The 21,263-nt window shown below is 40.1% G+C and overlaps 1 protein-coding gene across 1 annotated transcript in view; it reads right to left on the minus strand.

Annotated features, from left to right (window-relative positions):
• Positions 1–220: 220 nt before the first annotated feature.
• The window catches only part of LOC124596463 (zinc finger protein OZF-like), a 170,016-nt gene continuing 148,973 nt past the window's right edge, over positions 221–21,263 (minus strand). The window contains exon 8 of the mRNA XM_047135603.1: positions 221–3,444. Coding sequence (XP_046991559.1) covers positions 2,318–3,444 — 1,127 coding nt within the window. The 3' untranslated portion in view covers positions 221–2,317. The remainder of the gene's footprint in view (positions 3,445–21,263) is intronic.

A 21,263-nucleotide genomic window follows, 5' to 3' on the forward strand; every position in this document is an offset into this window, starting at 1 on the left:
ATTCCATCATGGGAGGGGAGGAGGACCATGTGGCAACAGGAAGGGAATCTGACTACTCTCATCTCCAAAAATGTCAAATCACGATTAACATGTCAATCCTGTCAAGAAATGGGATGAGACCAGCAAAATAAGGAAGAAGAGATAATATTTGAAAAAAGCCATCCATTTTCATTGTTTAAACTATCTTTATGATCGAAATTATATTACATTTTATGGCACATATATACAACAAAGAACATCACAATATAGTTTCTTGTGTTGGTTCAAAATTCCAATGACATCATTTGAAAGAAGAAAAGAACACTTACGTTATAATGGACAATAATTTCTTATAAAATTGTTACACAGAAATTTGTGTATGCATGATGATTTCTGTTCATGGCTGCTTCCCATTTACAGTAAAAAGTTTTGTGCTGTTACACCGCATCACATTCTTCTTCGCTAAAATACTTTATGTTTCAATCCCTCTTCAGGGATCTTTTACAGGATGGTTCTGGTGTACCCTGAATGTTCAACACTTGGAAAACAATGGTATGTTCACTTATAAAAAAGGCTGTTTTCCCACACTTTTTCGGAAAAGTGGAGTAATTGGCGAAAAATCTTCTGCTGCCATTGGTGCCCAGGTGAATACTAATAGGAGCTGGCGATTTTTATAAAAATGTTACTGAGTATTTGTCCTGACTGTTGTTTATATTCCTCGCACAGCATAGCCTACATATTTACTTCCTTGGTAGCAGATACCCACAACGGCCACAAGCCTGTAGCCATCATTTCTATCAATAATTCACTCATTCTTCTAGGTTTCAACTGCCACTCAGAGTTTCCTTCTACATGTATTACTTTCTTTAGCTATAACTCTTATGTTATTAAAACCTATAACTCTGTCACACTCGTCTTGGTGCCACACTTGTCTTGGTGCTCCTGTACTGCAGACTTTAACCTTTGTTGTAAATGTGCGGGGCATTCATGCTCTTTAACATGTTACTTAAATATCTACCCAGTTTCGCCTATATATTCTGTAACGCGATCACATATCATTTCCTCCACTCCTGTGATGTTGGAGCAATTACTGTTATACATTCTAAATATGAGAAAATCTTTTATTTTGTACTGACTGAAAAAACTAACCCTTATGCCATTCTTATAGAGGATTGTCCCTAACCGGTTGATTACTCTATTAACAACTTGTAACTTTACAGAATGTGAGGAAGCTTCTTCATTCATCTTGTTTATGGCTAATCCTCAGAATGTTGTATGGAAATGCCAGCTGCTAATGACAACAAAAGTGAGCAACATCGTGACAGTGTTAACAAAACTTTCATTTATGTTTAAAATAAGCTGAATCACTTGCAGATTTTGACCAGCTCACATATATCCATAGCAATTTTGCCTCCAGTGAACTTCACAGTATCTGCTACTGGAATGTCAGAAGAAAGGGCTTTCACATCGAAGCTCAGCAGGATGACAGTTGTGGATACCCTAACTATGCGTACTGTTTATAACACATGGTTGGAATCCTTCGCAATATTAATAACAAATGTTCATAATCCCTCACAAAAGTGTTCACTTTTTTCTGACAAGATGATTTATTTCTCTGATAACTGACCTGCTAGAAAGCACGTTGGAGAGTTAATCCTGTTCACAATAGATCTCAGTGGACACCCTTCTTTGTCTACCTTTGGTAACCCAAATATTTTGGGAGTGACAGATATTCAGGGCATTAGGAACTTGATAAGAGTGCTTACTAATAAGTCTAGTCATAACACATTTTTCAATTTTCTTATGACCTTGCTTGTTCTTAAACTGTTTACAGAGCCTGTGTATCGTGAGCTCAAATGTCCATCAGGCATTTTTATAGAGCATTTACAACAACAGGTATAAAGGAATTCTGGCTTCATGGCTACCTGTCATCAAGGAAGTAAATATTACCAGCAAGCTAGTTTGGTTGGATGAAAACAATTTAATTTTTTTTTAACATCTCTGCCCCCTCCTCCTTTCCTTATCTGTATCAGTATTTGCCCAATGATGACTGCTCATCATTAGCAGCCTTAAGATTTTTGTATCCAATAACACGAATTCTTTGAAGAAGTGCAAGAAAACAGCCTTTTATAAGTGAACATGACACTGCCTTTTGACATGTTCTGCCATCTGGGGACATCCACAAGAGGGATGAAAAAGTTGAGTATTTAAGAATTTTGAAGAGGAGTATAGTGCATCCAACTACTCATAAGATTTTAACAGTGACAATGGCCACAAAATCCTGTAGACTTGTATGCTTTTTCTTTGTCTTTTCCACATAATCAAAAGTATCAAAGTATCATCCATCACTGGAATGCAGTTTAAGCATATGCCTTTTTACACTACTTTGTTGTGTAAATAACATTCCACAATGAGTACAACTGAACTGTTTTCCACTGTGTTCTAAAATGTGCCTAGTCAGAGAGGATTTTGTTGCAAAATTCCTCTTACACATGTCACATGTGTATATTACATTTTCATTCCGAAGTTTATGCTTATACATGTGTCTATTGAAAGCAAATCTATGTTTAAATTCTCTGTTACATACAGAACAAAAGAAGCTTTCTCCACCTGAATTATCACCATGTTTCATTTCTTTGTGCAACTTCATAAAATATTTAGACGTAAAAGCTGAGCTGCAGTGTTCACACTTAAAATTCTTTTTCCTGGCAGAGTGCACCTTCTTCTTATGTTCTTTAACTTGATAATGTCCTCTAAACTTTGCGAAACACAAGTCACATTCATATCTCTTTTCCGAGTGAAATATTTTGTGACCATTTAATCTTGCTTGATTTGGAAACATAGCTCCACAGACATCACACATCCAAGGCTTTTCATTTGTGTGAATCGTTTTATGGAGTCCCAAGTGATATTCTGATACGGACCCTTGACCACAGATATCACAGCGATATGGCCACTGATTTGTATGTGTTAGTGCATGTGTTTTGAAAGAAAATTCATTGGTAAGGCGCAGTCCACAAATGCTACACTTCACGTATGTCTTTCGAACATATGTTTTAATATGTCTTTTCAAAGCAGACACAGTACTATACTCCTTCTCACAAAAGCAGCATTTAAGTTTTGTTTTACTTGCCTCACTCCAAATGTGTTCATCAATACAAGAATGACTGATAAGTTGATAATACTCTGTCAGTACCACAAAGCATTTAGGACACTTGATGCTTGACAATTCTACAAAAGGACCCAAGCATTGTGGCTCTTGTTCAGAGTTGGAGTCACTATTTATCTGACTTGGCTTCAAGTGAGGATCTACCTGCATAGACTCATAATATTCTGGTCCTCGAGCAAGGTTGGCTTCATTGTTTGTTTCTGCTGGTCTCAAGGATGGGTGTACACTTGCATTATACATAACCGAGTTTGGAGCATTTGGTTGCTTCAGGGTGGAATGTTGTGGTTCTGCATTACCTGTAAGACAAAGATTATTATTACAACCCAAGTCCACTGTCCTATTAAGACATTGCTTTATACATAAATGGAGACAAGAATTGTGCAGTCTTACGTAACACTTTTATATGATTATGCAAAAACATGAAGAAGCAATGAAAGAGGCAATGAACAAAGCAAGGTGGGATTATGTGATCTGTTCTTATACCAGTATTATTTTTCTTTTATTATCATGTGATAGAATACAGCCATACTAGAATTTTAGCACAGACTTCCAAATACTGGGCCAGTGTTGTTAGAGAAGCCATTGAAATTTGTACCAGGGATAATCTTATCAATGAAGACTGTGGTTATAATCTCAACAAGGCTTGGAAACCAGAAGTGGGCCGAATTAAGAAGATGCTCAGCAAACACCATGATCTGGTGATGAAGATGGACAGAGCAGAAAGAAAATAATAATTTGGATTAACTGTCAGGGGCTGGTTTCAACTTTGGGCATGTGCAGAGATTTGACTATCTGAGATCTAATATTAATAGGACAAATTTCATGTCAACTGAAATAAAACAGCACATCCTAAGATGCTTCCACACTTTTAAGAAATTGTTGGTCTCTCGGTTATTAAATATAAATAGACAGCTGAAACTGAATTTACAAGGTCATTATCAGGTCAGTTCTAACCTGTGGATGTGAAACACAGACACTAACAAGTAGTGATGAGCAGCAGCTAGGGATATTTGAATTCAGGGTTCTGCACAAGAACTACGGGGCAGTTCAGCATAACAATTATTTCTGGATATACAGTATGAACACTGAGCTGGATTGACTCGTAAATGAAGCTGACATTGTAAGAACAATTAAAAGTATGAGAATAGCCTGAAGTGGACATTGCTTTAGGATGGATACTGGATGAACAAGTAAAACGGTTTTTGAATGAAAGTGAACAGACAGGAATACAGAAAGGAAGGCTACAAAAGTGGTGGACAGGCAATGTCGGAGAAGATATAAAGTCTCTCAGAGTTAGAGGATGGCGGAGAACTGCCCTGGAGCGGGAAGAATGGAGGCAACTTGGTGAACAAGCTAAGACACATGCAGGGTTGTAATGGCATGAGGAGACGAAGAAGATGAAGAAGAAGACGAAGAAAAGATTTATTTCTTTTTATTTATTTATTCAAAGAGGGATCATCTTGCAATTAAATGAGATTTGTCATCTTAATACGAGGGTCATTCAATAATTAAATTAAATAAAATTAAATAATTAAATTAATTAAATTAATAAGAGACAAATTGGTCTGGAGGAAAAAGCGTTTATTTTTACAAAACAATACTTTTTTTACTGTTCAACATAATCCTCTTGAACATTTATGCACTTGTTCCAACAGGCTATAAGCTTTTTTATTCTGGCTGCAAAGAACTCTTTATCTTGATGTTCGAACAAATTTCTCACATACTTTTTCATGTCCTCATTGTCCTGGAACCTCTTCCCACGTAAAGCCTCCTTCAGTGCACCAAACAAAAAAAAAAAAAAAATGGCTCTGAGCACTATGGGACTCAACTGCTGTGGTTATCAGCCCCCTAGAACTTAGAACTACTGAAACCTAACTAACCTAAGGACATCACACACATCCATGCCCGAGGCAGGATTCGAACCTGCGACCGTAGCAGTCGCACGGTTCCGGACTGCGCGCCTAGAACCGCGAGACCACCGCGGCCGGCACCAAACAAAAGGAAATCACTAGGTGCTAAATCATGACAGTACAGGGGATGACGCAATACTTCCCAGCCAAATTTGTTGATAGTTTCATGGGTTAATTGAGCAATATGAGGACGTACATTGTCTTGTTGGAGAATCACACCTCTCCTCTGAGATCCACAATGCCTCTCACTCATGGCTGGCTTCACCTAGTTTAAAAACAAATCCAAGTAGTATTAGCTGTTCATTGTATGCTGCTCTTTGAAATAATCACAAAAAACTGGACCTTTAGCATCCCAAAACACCATCAACATGACTTTCCCTGCTGATGATTGGGTTTCAAATTTTTTCTTAACATGTCAGTTGGTGTACTTCCACTCCATGCTTTGTCTTTTTGAACCCAAGTTTCATCACAAGTTAAAATTTTGTTGAGGAAGTGCTCACTTTCTCTTTCATAATGTTCCTTTAGCTCTGTGCACACTCTCAACCTTGTTTCCTTTTGTAGCCACATCAAATCCTTTGGGACCCATCTTGCACATGTTTTGTGGTTCTTCAGCTTGTTACAGATAATGTTATGAACTGTACCAGTATTAACTTGAACGTTATCAACTATCATTTCCACAATCACGCAGCGGTCAGTATGAATAATGTCATAAATTCGACTTTCAAGTGAGGGAGTTGAAACTGCAACTGGTCAGCCAGAATGGTGTTCGTCAGTGACTGAGTATTGAACACTTTTGAACTGCTCTACCCATTTGTAAAAATTTGCACGATTCATACAATCTTCAGCACAAACTTAAGACATTCTACAGTATATATTCACTGGTTTCTCACCTTCACCATGTAAAAAATTAATAACAAACTGTTGTTCAACTAATGTGGCCATTTCAAGTGGACTCACCATCTTGAAAAGTATTTTTGAGGTTATAAACAAAACAATGTAGATACATCAGCCGATCAGGTTGGGTTGTTGTTGGGGAGGAGACCAGACAGCGAGGTCATCGGTCTCATCGGATTAGGGAAGGAAGTTGGACGTGCCTTTTCAAAGGCACCATCCCGGCATTTGCCTGGAGCGATTTAGGGAAATCACAGAAAACCTAAATCAGGATGGCCACAAGTGGGATTGAACTGTCGTCCTCTCGAGTGCAAGTAGCTGATCAGGGCTCACCCCAGTGATGCCAACTTAAAGCCATAAAAGTACCAAACTTGCCCTACTAAAAGATTTTTCGCAAGACCAATTTGTCTCTTTAATTATTGAATGACACTCATACAATGAAAATACATAGCTTACAAATGTGAACACACACATCAAAAAAAGTTTTGCATCTCTCCAGTTCCAGAACTACTGAAGATAGACATTGAATGTGGATATTGTATCACAGACACAGTCCCTTTGACTGTTCACAGATGTCACTAAACTTGCCCAAAGGTGTAAACAACCATGCATGAGCAGTGCCTATTAGACAGAAGGGTTCCGACAGCCAATCATTTGCAGTCATTCCACCTGGAAGGCAGTACCCGACTTGGTTGTCTGTAGTTCAACCTCGTCTAGACAGTCAATACCGCAGTTCAATCATGTCTGCATTGTTACTATGTGCCAGGAAGGGCTCTCAACAAGGGAAGTGTCCAGGTGTCTCAGAGTGAACCAAAGCAATTTTGTTCAGACAAGGTGATGGTACAGAGAGACAGAAACTGTCAATGACATGCCTTGCTTAGGCCACCCAAGGGCTACTACTGCGGTGAATGACCACTGCCTACGGATTATGGCCTGGAGGAACCTTGACAGAAATGACACCATGTTGAATAATGCTTTTCGTGCAGCCACAGGACATTGTGTTACGACTCAAACTATGTGCAATGGGCTGCATGATGCACAACTTCACTCCCGACATCCATGACAAGGTCCATCTTTGCAACCACGACACCATGCAGCGCATTACAGATGGGCCCAAAAACATGCCGAATGGACTTCTTAGGATCGGCATCACATTCTCTTCACCGATGAGTGTCGCATATGCCTTCAACCACACAACCACCGGAGACATGTTTGGAGGCAGACCAACAGTGCCTTGATAAACTTGTGAATAGTATGCCACGACGAATGCAGGCATGCATCAATGCAAGAGGACACACTACTGGGTATTAGAGGTACCGCTGGGTACAGCAATCTGGATCACCACCTCTAAAGGTCTTGCTGTATGGTGGTACAACATGCAATGTGTGGTTTTCATGAGTAATAAAAAGGGCAGAAATTATGTTTATGCTGATCTCTATTCCAATTTTCTGTACAGGTTCCGGAACTCTTGGAACCGAGGTAATGCTAAACTTTTTTTTGATGTGTGTATTAGTGTACTTCTATGAGGATATAATTTGCATGGAAAGATTTAGGAAAACCATAGGAAACCTAAATTTGGATGTCCAGATAGAGCACACTCTGTCCTTCTAAAAATGACAGGAGTGTCTTAACAGCTCCACTGCCTCACTTGGTTGGTCCCTACAGTACTACATTCTTTGATTTATAAACAATTTGCTCCAGATATTAAGTACTGAGATTCAGATACTCATTTATTGTAAAAATCAGATCATCAAAAACAAACTTAATACAAATAAATGTGAAGAGAAATGAAAAGCTACTTATACAGTGTCAAACAACGGAAACTCCAGGTTGGGATATTAACAAAATTAGGAAATGGATAGATTGCTATTCACTGTAAAGGTGACAAGTTGAGTTGCAGACAGGCAGAATGCAGAGACTGTTACATATTTAGCTTTCAACCAAAGCCTTCTCCAGGAAATAAAAAAAACACAGTCACACAAGCAAGCACACCTCAAGCACACGACTGCCATCTCCAGCAGCTCAGACCATAATGCAACTGTCACACTGATCTGTAATTTGGTGTGGGATATGGAAGGGAGAGGGATAACAGGGTATAAGTGTGGGGAGAGAAATGCATTATCTCGTGGAACATGCAGGGACTAGATGGAGGCTTGTGAATCCTGCCAGATGCAGTGTTGGGAGGTTGTGGGGCAGAATGGTGGTGGTTGAGGGGGAGTGGAAAAGGAGAGAAACAGGTAAGGGGAAGGACAGGTGGGTGCATTGGTAGAGGGCAGTACACAATGAGGATGATGGGACACAAATTGGGAGGTGGTGATAGCATAGAGGGAACAGAAATTGTTGGGTGGAGGGTGTGGGGACAGTAGGCTACTGGAATAATTTCGGGAGCGGAGAATGTTTTGGAAGGATACCTCCCATCTCCACAGCTCAGAAACAGCAATCTATCCTTTTCCTAATATTATTAGTTTTACACTGTTGTACACACTATTTAATAACAGTTCTCCAGTATCAATAATTACAGGAAGAATGAAAATTCACATGAAAATCAGGATCAGGGACGCAAAGCAGTCTTGCACCAATGTAGCTTGACCAGTTTCATCAGTGAAGTTAATAAGATCGAAGGGTTGTGCCACACTAAATTGGTGCAGTTCTTTCACAGTCTGTCCTCCCCTGTGATAGGAGAAACATAATCACTCTACATCACATCACAAACTGCTTGCTCCTTATTGTTCATCACTCATTACAATCCACTAAAAATATCACTTTTTGAGCTAATGGTTGTCCCCAGATACTAAACTACAAATTTCCATTGCAGGCACTTCCCTTTGCAACATTCACTTGGAAACTGGTTTAGATGGACATTCATTCAATGGTAGTGGTAATTGTTGATGAGTTAGAAAACTGATTGTCACTGACACATCCATGTGGGACATTCCTTCCTGCCTTTTGTAACATCATTATGTTGACCCATCTTAATGTGTTGATTACATAGAATTGACTGGAAAATGCACATCACTTCACTTCCATGACTTAGGTCAGCAGCGGAGGGACACATGACTGACTGCTACCAGTTCTACATCTTACACACCTGTCCAAAGTTAACAGTGCACTCTTTTAAGTGAATGACCCTCTTTTTTTTCCTCGTGAGCGTCATTACAAATGAAAAGTGGCCTTTCAGGCAATAAGATTTCAGTGATGATTACATTGAACAGCTGTTGAGAGTATATCCAATAATAATGGATACGTAAATACTTAAGCTGCTAGCACAGTCAATGAACAGGTACATGTCCTCAGAGAGAAACACATTCAGTTTCAATAATCTATCAAAACAGTCAGCAACACACCACGCAAAACCAATTAGAAACTTGTTAGTGGAGACCTGAATGCTTATTTTCTGTCAGACAGTACTAAATGGGATCAGCTGGGCTTGTTGACAGACTATGGATTATTTCACACAGAAAATTTCCCAACAAGTGAAGACAGACAGGGTGCCACAGCTATTGGAAACACTGTTATACTAGAGTACTTTCACTGACTGCAATGAACAAGCAATAACAAATGGTCGGGCTGGCAAAAACTATCTAACGTTAACAATAAAACATTCTACTCAGTTAATAAACAAAAGAATACAGTATAACAACTTACCTCAAAATAAACCAGCTGATGCAGGAATATAGGCTACATTTTATCTAAAAGAAACTTTACACAACTTAAAGACATTGGTTTTAAGCCTAAAACTATTGACAAAATTATAAACATCACAGACAACGAAACTTCCTGGCAGATTAAAACTGTGTGCCCGACCGAGACTCGAACTCAGGACCTTTGCCTGTCGTGGGCAAGTGCTCTACCATCTGAGCTACCGAAGCACAACTCACGCCCCATGCTCACAGCTTTCCTTCTGCCAGTATCTCGTCTCCTACCTTCCAAACTTTACAGAAGCTCTCCTGCGAACCTAGCAGAACTAGCACTCCTGAAAGAAAGGATACTGCGGAGACATGGCTTAGCCAACATTCCACATTGGCTAAACCATGTCTCCGCAGTATCCTTTCTTTCAGGAGTGCTAGTTCTGCTAGGTTCGCAGGAGAGCTTCTGTAAAGTTTGGTTGGTTGGTTGGTTGTTTGGGGAAGGAGACCAGGCAGCGTGGTCATCAGTCTCATCGGATTAGGGTAGGATGGGGAAGGAAGTCGGCCGTGCCCTTTCAGAGGAACCATCCTGGCATTTGCCTGGAATGATTTAGGGAAATCACGGAAAACCTAAATCAGGATGGCCGGACGCGGGATTGAACCGTCGTCCTCCCGAATGCGAGTCCAGTGTCTAACCACTGCGCCACCTCGCTCGGTGTAAAGTTTGGAAGGTAGGAGACGAGATACTGGCAGAAGGAAAGCTGCGAGGATCGGGCGTGAGTTGTGCTTCGGTAGCTCAGATGGTAGAGCACTTGCCCGCGAAAGGCAAAGGTCCCGAGTTCGAGTCTCGGTCGGGCACACAGTTTTAATCTGCCAGGAAGTTTCATATCAGCGCACACTCCGCTGCAAAGTGAAAATATCATCATAGACAACCATTAATTCCTCTTCCTATAACAGAATTTCTGGTACAGAATTAGAATCTAATTTGACTTAATAGGAATTCCATTGTGCTGTCTCTGTACTCAGTCAGTGACTCATTGCATAGTCCCCAACAAGTTTAAGTATGCAGCAGTATCTTTCACTGTACTCAATGACAGATTATTTTCCACAGGTTATGGATCTGTTTTGTTACAGACTAATTTTTAAGGTAATGTCAATAACATATTTATTCAGCAGAAGTGAGAAATGTTAACATTGTATATTGCAGACAACCATGTACCTAAAGATATCTGCTTAACAGTTTATTTACTGCGCAATGGTGTTTTTTAGACAGTGCTTAAAATAAGTTCTGCATGCACAGTAATTTACACACCCGCAGATCAAGAGCAAAGATAATTTTTCACAAACTGTATCCTTGTCTGCATTTCAGAATGCAGTATTGTATTTTGATACTAAGATCTTTAACAGGTCTGCATACAACGCACAACTTAGGGAACATCTGAAAATTCAACAGAAATTTACAAACCTGTCTTATTAGTCACTCCTCCTATTACCAAGATTCAAGTACTGAAAATTCTTTTTTTTTTCAGATGTTCTAATACACATTTTAACAATGTAACATACGGATACATTGCTACTGACTGTAAAGATGACAAATTAAGTTGCAGATGGGCTCAATTGAAAGACACATACACACTAACTTTCAGCCATAGCCTTTGTCACAAAAAGAAACACACACACACACACATTCATTTATACAAGCAAGCAGAGCTCATGCACATGACTGCCATCTCCAGCAGCTTGGCTTAGAATGTAATTGTCTCATAGAATGGAAGATGCAGTTTGGAGGGTGCAGAGAAGGGGCCGGGATAGCAGTGTATGGGTGGGGGGTGGGGAGAGAGAAGATTGCTGTCTGGTGGAATGAGCAGGCACTGGACTGCCAACAGGCACACGTCAGGAGGCTGCCGAGATGGGGAAGGGGTTTGGTGTGGGCTGGGCACAAGGGGGAAGGGCATAAAGGGGTTTTTTTCTTTTTCTGATGAAGGCTGTGGCTGAAAGCTGATGTGTAAGTGTGCTCTAATTGTGCCTGTCTGCAACATAATGGGTCTTCTTTACGGTACATAGCAATTTATCTTTTCCTTATATAGTTGATATGCCAATCTGAAGTTGCAATTGTTTGATAATGCTCAGTTTAAATAGGCTTATATTCTTCCAATACAAAGGTAACTATTATTATTTGTTATTTGCACTGTACTAAATAATTCTGAGGGAATGTGAGGTAATCCATAGGAGTAATCCGTTGAATTTGCAATATGGTTTTGGAACATATACTGCATTCAAATATTATGAAGTACCTCGAAGGAAATGATTTATTGACATGTAGTCAGCACAGATTCAGAAAATATCTTTCTTGCGAAACACAACTAGCTCTTTATACTTGTGAATTAATGAGTGCTATTGACAGAGGATGTCAAATTGATTCCATATTTTTAGATTTCCAGAAGGCTTTTGACACCATTCCTTGCAAGCATCTTCTAACGATACTGCGTGCCTATGGAATATCGCCTCAGTTGTGTGACTGGATTTGTGATTTCCTGTCAGAAAGCTCACAGTTTGTAGTAATAGATGGAAAGTCATCAAGTAAAACAGAAATAATATCCATTGTTCCCCAAGGAAGTGTTATAGGCCCTCTATTGTTCCTGATTTATATTAACAACACAGGAGAAAATCTCAGTAGCCATCTTAGATTGTTTGCAGATGATGCTGTAATTTACCGTCTTGTAAAGTCATCAGGTGACCAAAATGAATTGCAAAATCATTTAGATAAGATATCTGTATGGTTCGAAAGGTGTCAATTGACCCTGAATAAAGAAAAGTGTGAAGTTATTCACATGAGTACTAAAAGAAATCCACTAAATTTCTATTACATGATAAGTCACACAAATCTGAAGGCTGTAAATTTAACTAAATACTTAGGGATTACAATCACAAATACCCTAAATTGGAATGATCACATAGATAATGTTGTGGGTAGAGCCAACCAAAGACAGTGATTCACTGGCAGAACACATAGAAGGTGCAACAGTTCTAATAAAGAGACAGCTTACACCACGCTCATCCGGCCCATTCTGAAGTATTGCTGTGCAGTGTGGGATCTGCATCAGATGGGACTGTCAGATGACATCGAAAAAATGCAAAGAAGGGCAGCTCATTTTGTATTATCACTAAGTGAGGGAGATAGTGCCACAGACATGATACGTGAATTGGAGTGGCAATCATTAAAACAAAGGCATTTTTCGTTGCAACGGGATCTTCTCATGAAATTTCCATCACCAGTTTTCTTCTCTGATTGTGAAAACATTCTGTTGGCACCCACCGACATAGGGAGAAATGATCATCATGATAAAATAAGAGAAATCAGGGCTTGTGCAGAAAAATTTAAGTGCTCGTTTTTCCTGTGCGTTGTTTGAGAGTGGGCCGGTAGAGAAACAGCTTGAAGGTGGTTCATTAAACCCTCTGCCAGGCACTTTATTGCAAATAGTAGAGTAATCACGTAGATGTAGAAGTACTTCAGTGGTTATCTTTCAATTTAGATCTTTCAGTGACTTGTAAAATTCTTCTTTAAGTATCCTATATTCAATCTCATCTTCATCTACCTCCTCTTCTCTTTCTACAGTATCTGGACTCTTAATATTCGTATAGTAGTTTCTTTTTTCTCCAAAGGTCTCTTCAGTTTTGTCTATTTTTCCCATAGTTGTGTGTTTATACAGCTTCTCCTCTAACCATTTCTGCTTTGCCCTTCTGGACTTCCTGTCTATTGCAGTTTTAAATGTCTGTATTCCCTTTTGCTTGCTTCATTCGCTGTATTTTTATAGTTTCTGATTCCTTCAATTAAATTCAACGTTTTTTGTCATCCAAGGATTTCTACTGGGACTGGAGTTTTAGCACACCTGTTCCTCTGCTACCTATGCTACTTCATCTCTTAGAACTACCTTTTCATTGTCTATTACAAGCTTTTCAATGGCTTCTCCAGGTCTCTTCCAAGTACACAACCTTCGTTCACAATTCTTGAATGAAATGTCTGCAAATATCATGTCGAGTTCAGTGCAAAATTGTACCAGCCAGGTTTGTGAGGGACCAGTATAGTCCAATCATAATTATTTTATTTTAATTTATTTGATATTTACTGCTGGCATCTTTAGTTGGAAAGGATTTTAAGTGTGGCAGGAAGCTTGAGAGTCTAAGTGTATTCAGTGGCTGACAGATACCAGTATCGGACTTGCAATGTACAGCAGGAATATAAATAGTAAGAGGTCAAAAGAACACCAGACAACACAAAGAATAATATAGTAGTGAGCTTGAATCTTTGAAGAAAAGGAAAAGACATTTTATAAAATAATGGATACAGAGTATATGGGGTATTTTGTTGATGTAGGATGTAGAATAATGCTTAATGTAAAAGGAAATATTTCCTTTCTGTAACTCTCTCTCATGTGAATTATAAAAGGAGGTATGTTAATGTTCACTTTTATTGTGTCTTGAAGAAAAATACAAAAGCATTTTTGGCAGTATTGTCTTATATGGAATATACCTCTGTTTCATAATGTCTGTTATCCACATTTGTGGTAGAGAAAACTGAGTAGAAATTATGCTTCTAGAATTCATTTTTTCTTTAATCATTTGAGTACTAGCAGTTTCTGCCTGAAAACACAAATTTATTAATTTTTCTTTTCAAGTACCAGCGCTTTTATCATGAAATTACCAATGCTGTTGCAAGATGCAGACATCTAGTGGCACACTGAGGTAATGCTATGAATGTAGTGCATTTTGGCAGTGACTCACAGTGTTCAAAGTAACAGCCGGAGTAGAGATTGTGCTATGTGATTGTAAGAGATTGTGACACGCAATTTTTTTTATAGTGTCCATGCTGAGGAGATCACTGATGGCAAACGTAAGAGCACTGACAAGTCAAAACATTATGACCATTGTCCATGACAACATTGGATGCTGGCTGGTGGCATTACAGGCTCGTGATATCTTACCACAAGTAAGCTAAGCAGACATGGATCGGGGTCACCCTGGTGAAGATATGGTCTGCAAATGGGGAAATCCATTGAGATCAGCAACTTTGACAAAGGGCAGATTATTATTACGCAAAGCCTGTGAATGACTATCTCAAAACTGGCAAAGCTGTTCAAATGTTCATATGCTACTGTTGTGAGCATCTATGGAAAGAGGTAGGACAGTGAGGTTGGATGTCCACAATTCGTCACTGACCACAGGGTTTAGAGGCTTGTCTGCTCCGTAAAGTAGGACAGATGGTGATCTTTGGCATATGCCCTGAAAGAGCAAAATTTTTGGCGCATGCAAAAATGTTGCAGAGCACACCATTCATCGTACATTGTTGAACATGGAGCTCCACAGCAGATCTCCCCTACATGTTCACATGTTGACCCAATGACATCATTAATTATGATTGCAGTGGGCACAGGACCGTTGGGTGTCTACCATCGATCAATGGAAATGTGTTGGCCTTGACTGCCGGGTGAGCCTCAACTTGTGCTGCCTGGGCAGCCGGTGGAGCTGCACTAAGGCCCATCAGGCTGAGTGGTGCCCCACTAGGGCTCGAGTCCACCAGTGCACCAATACCGCTCGGGTGCTCTTCAAGTCATGTGCCTGCCAGGTATCACATTATTATGAGTGCTGAATGGAATCTGTGTGGCCCATATGCAAGCAGTTTTTTACTTCGCACAGTATTTACCAGCACAGCACTTCACCTCCAGTCTTACATTAAAGTAACTGGTGGCTCTAACATCAGCAATGAGATGGTTATCTAAACATCCACTATTGCTTGTAATTGTTACATCAACTTGTTGTTATGTGCATGTGAAAACCCTCTGTACCTTACAACGCAGCAAATATGGGCAATTTTATTAATGTTTATCCTATTAGTTAGTGAATTTTTGTAATACTAACCTATGTATTTAAAAGCCGTTATTGACTCACACGGAAGAAAAATGGTTATATTATGGCACAACTGTTCTCATATTGTATGACGTTTATCTTTCTCTCACCAAATACACCTTTCCCTATGCAAAGTCTAGCTTCTGACTATGGCTTATTTGACACAAATTCTGCTAAAAATCATAATTTTAAATTTATTACTTCATGGAACACTGACTAAATTCCAATCAATCTGAGTGCTTCAATACTCTTCACGATTTCCTAAGAGACATTCATCTTATATTGGATGAAAATGCCAAGAATAAAATTATGGAACATTTGGAAAATTTTCAGAGACTATTTCCCCCACTCTGTCCAGTAATAACAACTGGAATCACAGTCGCTTCAAAAAGACAATAATTTTGGAGTACGCATGAAGTTTGAATTGAAACGAGCAGCTACTCGAAACTTCCAGTGGCTAAGATACAGAAAATAAATCCTTGTCACTGATAAGTTTCTGGTTAAACTTAAAGGTAGAGTTTCCAATGCTATCAAATAAAGTGGTAACAAATTTATTACACATCTTGTCCACATATCTGTGCGAAAAGGCTTTTCCTGCTTACATGTATATAAAAGATACATCCAGGAACAAACTTCACAGTGAAATTAATATGAGACTGTCTTACCTTCTGTGATTGCAAAGCAGGCCAATCCTTCTCAATGAATTTTGAGGAAGAGTTAAGCCAGATAATTCCATAATTAAAACTTGTAGAGTAACAGAAAATTATAAAAGCCTTTAATATTGTGCACTAGGCCTATCCCTTGTGCAAAAGCTTCATAAACTCATTTTATGCGGTACAGGTGAAATGTAAAGCCTTATAAAAGCATTAGGGCTATTAAACCATTTGCATTGAATTCAATTACTTCCATGTTACAGTAGATACTTTTTTGTGTTATAATCATTATTTTACATTATGCACTATTATTCTCTGTAAAGGATCAAGCATGCCCTGTTCCCACCATATCAAACCTTCATGATTCTCAAAGGAGTGCAGACAATTCAGAAAGCAATTCCGGTGGCCAGATATTCCTGCCTTTGCAGTGCTGCCTGTTTCCTTGTTGTACCAATCCCTGTTGGCACTCGGACTCAGTCGGGTACCTGAATGAGCCGCTCACTTTGAGGGTGCATCACAGATCGCGCAATCCATTGCCGCTACACCTGAGCTTGAGTAACCACAATGTGGCAATGGGACAGATTGGTCAGCGACAGCCGTACTCGGGTGGGTACATGTGCCACAATGCATGGCTCTGGCTGGGGCTCCAAGAGTTAGATGCACTTGCAGATATTTCAAAAAAAGTAAGGTAAAGAAAAATTAAATACAATAATGAGAAAAATTAGATTGTGGCAGTGACCAGAATTTCTATCTTGTAAAAGCAGCATACAATGACTTCATTAGCAAATACATAACATGATTAACACCTCCTTCACATTGCACATTGGTGGTAAAAAGAATATGAAATTGAAGTAGAGCAATTTCACTGGCAAAGTGGTTTCTTTTCATGCTGCTTGTTAAAGCTGCACACAAAAAAGTAAATAAAGCTGAAATTCAAATTCATTATTTTTTACAGTGCTATTACACATTATGACACTCTGACCTGGAGCCAAAGAACAGACAGAAAACTGCAGACCATGGTCATACAAAATTTTTAAACAGTTTACGACCATTTGGGGGCATTCTAAAAGGGACTCGCAGGTTCCCCTTTTATTGCTGCCTCCACTCCTCTTGTAAGATGATTCTTTGATTGTCATCCATGGAGAGTGAAATGAGACATCAGGATGACAGTAGCACTGTTCAATGAATTTCTTTATTTTTGCTCTCAGCTGTAGTACATCAGGAACAGCAAGGTGTCCAGTTGCCTCTCAAGTGGATCAATAGACGCCCAGCATTGCTGACAGTGTGCAAAGACAGGGGCTGTGTAAAAACTTGAATGCCATTGTCACCGACATCTCCAGCCATGACCATGATGACAGTGAGGTGGTGCAGCTGATGATGGCTGTGAAATCCCTCCAGTGAGTGGGTGGCTCCCTGCTCCTGCGATGGCTCTCTCGTGATCCAGGACAGCCTGTCCTGTCTTGTGGTTGAACAGCGGATCCCGTACTTCATTCCAGGATGTCGCTCCAAGTGTCACAGGCTTGTGGTGTACGCTGTGATACTGAGATGAGAATAATTTAGTACATGAATGGCTGAGTACTTAAACACTCCAGACTATGTTCGTATAGAGCTTAAGGCACGTACTCTAAATGCTTCTGAGGTGGCAAGTGAGGAAAGGCTTCCATCCTTCCATTATCACAGTGCAGCATCGGCTGTTGCTATACCATGCCAGCTGGATCTGCTTCACAACCCCTGTCGGCTATGTTTTGCTTTGCAACGCACAAAACCCTCACCTGCATTCAGCTGTCTCTGTTGAAACTCATTTCCATTCTAGCATATTTTTTAACTGACTACAGTCGAAACCCTACATTGATTGCCCTTCCTTTTATCAAGACCTGGTCCCTCGGATTGACCAAACTAGATTATCCTTTACACTAGAGTTCCTGGCGACCGGCCCTTCTGGCCCAGTTTTGCCTCTTAAGAATTAATTTAACAACTGGTTTTATTAACCCCATCACTTAATCTTACACATTTCTACAGGGACCCTTGCCCTGCTTCTTAACTCAAACACCATGGAACTTATTACTAGGCTTCTTGCAAAATAACTTCTAACTTTCTATTCCTAACTTACAGGCAGAAATGAATCAGTTATCCTTAATACTACCCCACTGAGTGTCCAGCTTCCTTCTGCTGCTTTTATGTCCAGGATGTCGAATCCACTGGAATCTGAACAACGTTTAGGTCAGAGTTCAGTCTTGTCCTTTGCCTGGTATGACAATTGTCAATGTTCTCTCTTTCTGGTAATAATTTACCTGATATGAATTTGCACGCTCCAAAAAGGTTTCCAGGAAAGCTCGTCCCTCCTGTGGGTTCAGAAGTGTGATTATAGACTGTATTAATTCTGACCCTAGCTGGTTAGATTTGCAGTAGGTAACACTTCCATGGGCTCTTCTGGACAATACAAATGAGGTTGCGAAATATTTAGGTCAGTTATCCCTAAAATCACAATGGGAATTACCCCATAAACCATGGGGGGCAGCCAGAAAGTAGGCCCCATTATCTCGCATGCTGTTCCATTTAATAACAAACCACTCATGTTTAATTCTAGCCTCTTTGCTGATGTATGCTTCCCCTGCTCAAAACAACTGCCCACTACCACCATCTTGTCAAAGGTAGAGGACAACCAATGTGCCTCAACCTACTGACAGTACAATTCCAGCTTGATCACTTCTTTATTGCATTCGCTTCCCTCCTTTTGTCCCAGTAGCAATTTCACTGCATAGGAAACCTGCCCCTCTCTTATCACCATATTCAGACAGACTGTGATTTCCCATCGGTGAGCCTTTTGTAACTTTCCTTCCACCATTTCTACATACCTTCCCTTGTCTTTTTCAATTAATAATAGTCACTGCATATTTAGTCTTACAAATTTCTTCAATATCCCCCACTTGAGAGGATACGCATGAACTATGTAGCACTCGTAATGTGCTTGTTTTCCTGCTTCTGGTACAGAGACGGAAATGTAAACTTTCACTCCAACTGTTCTCACCGTCACTGTGGCTATCTTAAAATAAAAGGGTAAGATTTTGTGCTCGAGTTCTAAGACCAACCTCGACTCCGGCAATAGTTCCTTCTATACTTTCCTCACATCCTCTAAAAACTGCTCTGGCAACAGCAACTTCACCCCTATCTGACCTCTTACAGCCTGCTGCATGGCCTCTTGTAGTTCCATTACTTTCCCCTGTGCTTCCCAAACACTACTTTCTATGGACTGCAACCATTTTGTCATTACTATTTCCCCATCTAAGACTTCTACTTTCAGTTTGTAGTTCCCCAACATTCTGAGTAACTGCCTCTTTGGCACTCCTGGCATACCACATTACTTCTCCAGTCAGTTGTCGTAATAGTCGTGTGTTATTCAATACCTCCATCTCTAAACTTGCAATCGGTGTGGTGTGCCAATCACTCACTGCTTCATTCCCTTTTGCCCACTGCTTTACCTCTTATACAGTGTCATTCACCCTTCGAATGTCTTCCTCATCATCAGTGCCAAATATTGTTTTCATAAGTTTACCTCCAGTATTGGTCCAACCCCTTCTATCTTCATGTGTGTAGAATAATCCCCAATACCTGAACCATCTCACTCCTTAATTTCTCGTACGCTGTGTGTATTCTCTCACATACTCTGGCACTTCCTTTGAGTATCCCATGCCTTTCTTTTCCCTGACAGGATTTGTTGAATGCTTTTTCCAATCTTCTCACCTCATTATGCATCTTCCATGTGTTGAATACCACCTGTATCACACAGCAATGACTGGGGATCACTACATGTTCCTGCTTGACGAACAGCACTCTCCTTTCCAGCTGCTCATTCCATAATGCTTCCACCCTGCCAAAGATCAGTATTTCTGCTATGAACTGCATCACCTTGCCTTCTCTGCACCTCACCTATGGGCACATTAAATCAATACTTAACCCAAAAAAAATTAAATTACCATCTCTTTGGACTTAATTCGAAAATGTGTCCTTATTACCGTTTCATTCACAGCCTCTTGTTTATATTCTGATACCTTTCTCCTCACTCTCCCTTCCTGGTCCACATCTATGCCTGGAATAACTTCTGGACTCCACTGAGAATGTTTCACCCACCTTACATGCACAATTGCCCTTCTTGTCGGCAAATGAATCTTGACATTTTCTAGCAACACAGTCTCTACCACTTGTTAGGCCCCTGATACTTTGTAAAAAACTTTTCTGTCTTTCCCTTCAGTGTGCTGATACCATCACCCACTGACCAACCTTATACTGTGGCATTCTTGCTGTATGGCCCATTGCTTCTTTCTGTTTCTCCTGTGCTCATGTTATTTGCCCTCCATACTCTATTCCAAATTTCCCAACCACTTTGGATAATTCCTTAACAGACTCTCCAGTCTTCTCTTTCTTCAATTTCAATATGTTGAATGGTGATGGCATTCTACGACCATATACTACTTCATACAGTGATAATCCTGTTTTTGTACGCTGCTTTGAGTTTTGGGCAGAGACGACATACTTCAAATAGCCATCCCAGTTGGTGTGATGTTAGTCAACATAGTATTCAAACATCTTCCCGATTGTCCCATGCACTCTTTCAGTTCTTGCTTTAGCTTGTGGATGGCAAGGACTTATCCTTCTTTACACTTAGTAACTTACACAATTCCATGAACAGATCTGAAATTAAGTTTGTTCCCTGGTCTTTTACTATTGTTTCAGGCACTCCAAACTTCAGTATCCAATTATTCACAAGTGCTTATGCCACTGCTGCTGCCTGCTGGTTTGGCATCACAACTATTTCCACGTTCCCTGAAAAATTATCTATGATTGTGTGACTGTATTTTTGACCTGCCAGGATAGCCGAGAGCACTAATGCGCTACTTCCTAGACTCGGGTAGGCACGCTGACCCCCACACTGAATCCACCCGGCGGATTAATGATGAGAGCCAGTGTGCTGGCCAGCCTGGATGTGGTTTTTAGGTGGTTATCCACATCCCCCTAGGTCAATACCGGGCTGGTCCCCACATCCCGCCCCAGTTACACATCTCGCAGACAGTTGGGGCACCCTAATTCCGTCCCAGGGGGTATGGGGTAGCAGCAGGAAGGGCATCCGGCCACC

The sequence above is a fragment of the Schistocerca americana genome, chromosome 2, assembly GCF_021461395.2.
Source record: "Schistocerca americana isolate TAMUIC-IGC-003095 chromosome 2, iqSchAmer2.1, whole genome shotgun sequence".
In the NCBI taxonomy this organism is placed as follows: domain Eukaryota; kingdom Metazoa; phylum Arthropoda; class Insecta; order Orthoptera; family Acrididae; genus Schistocerca; species Schistocerca americana.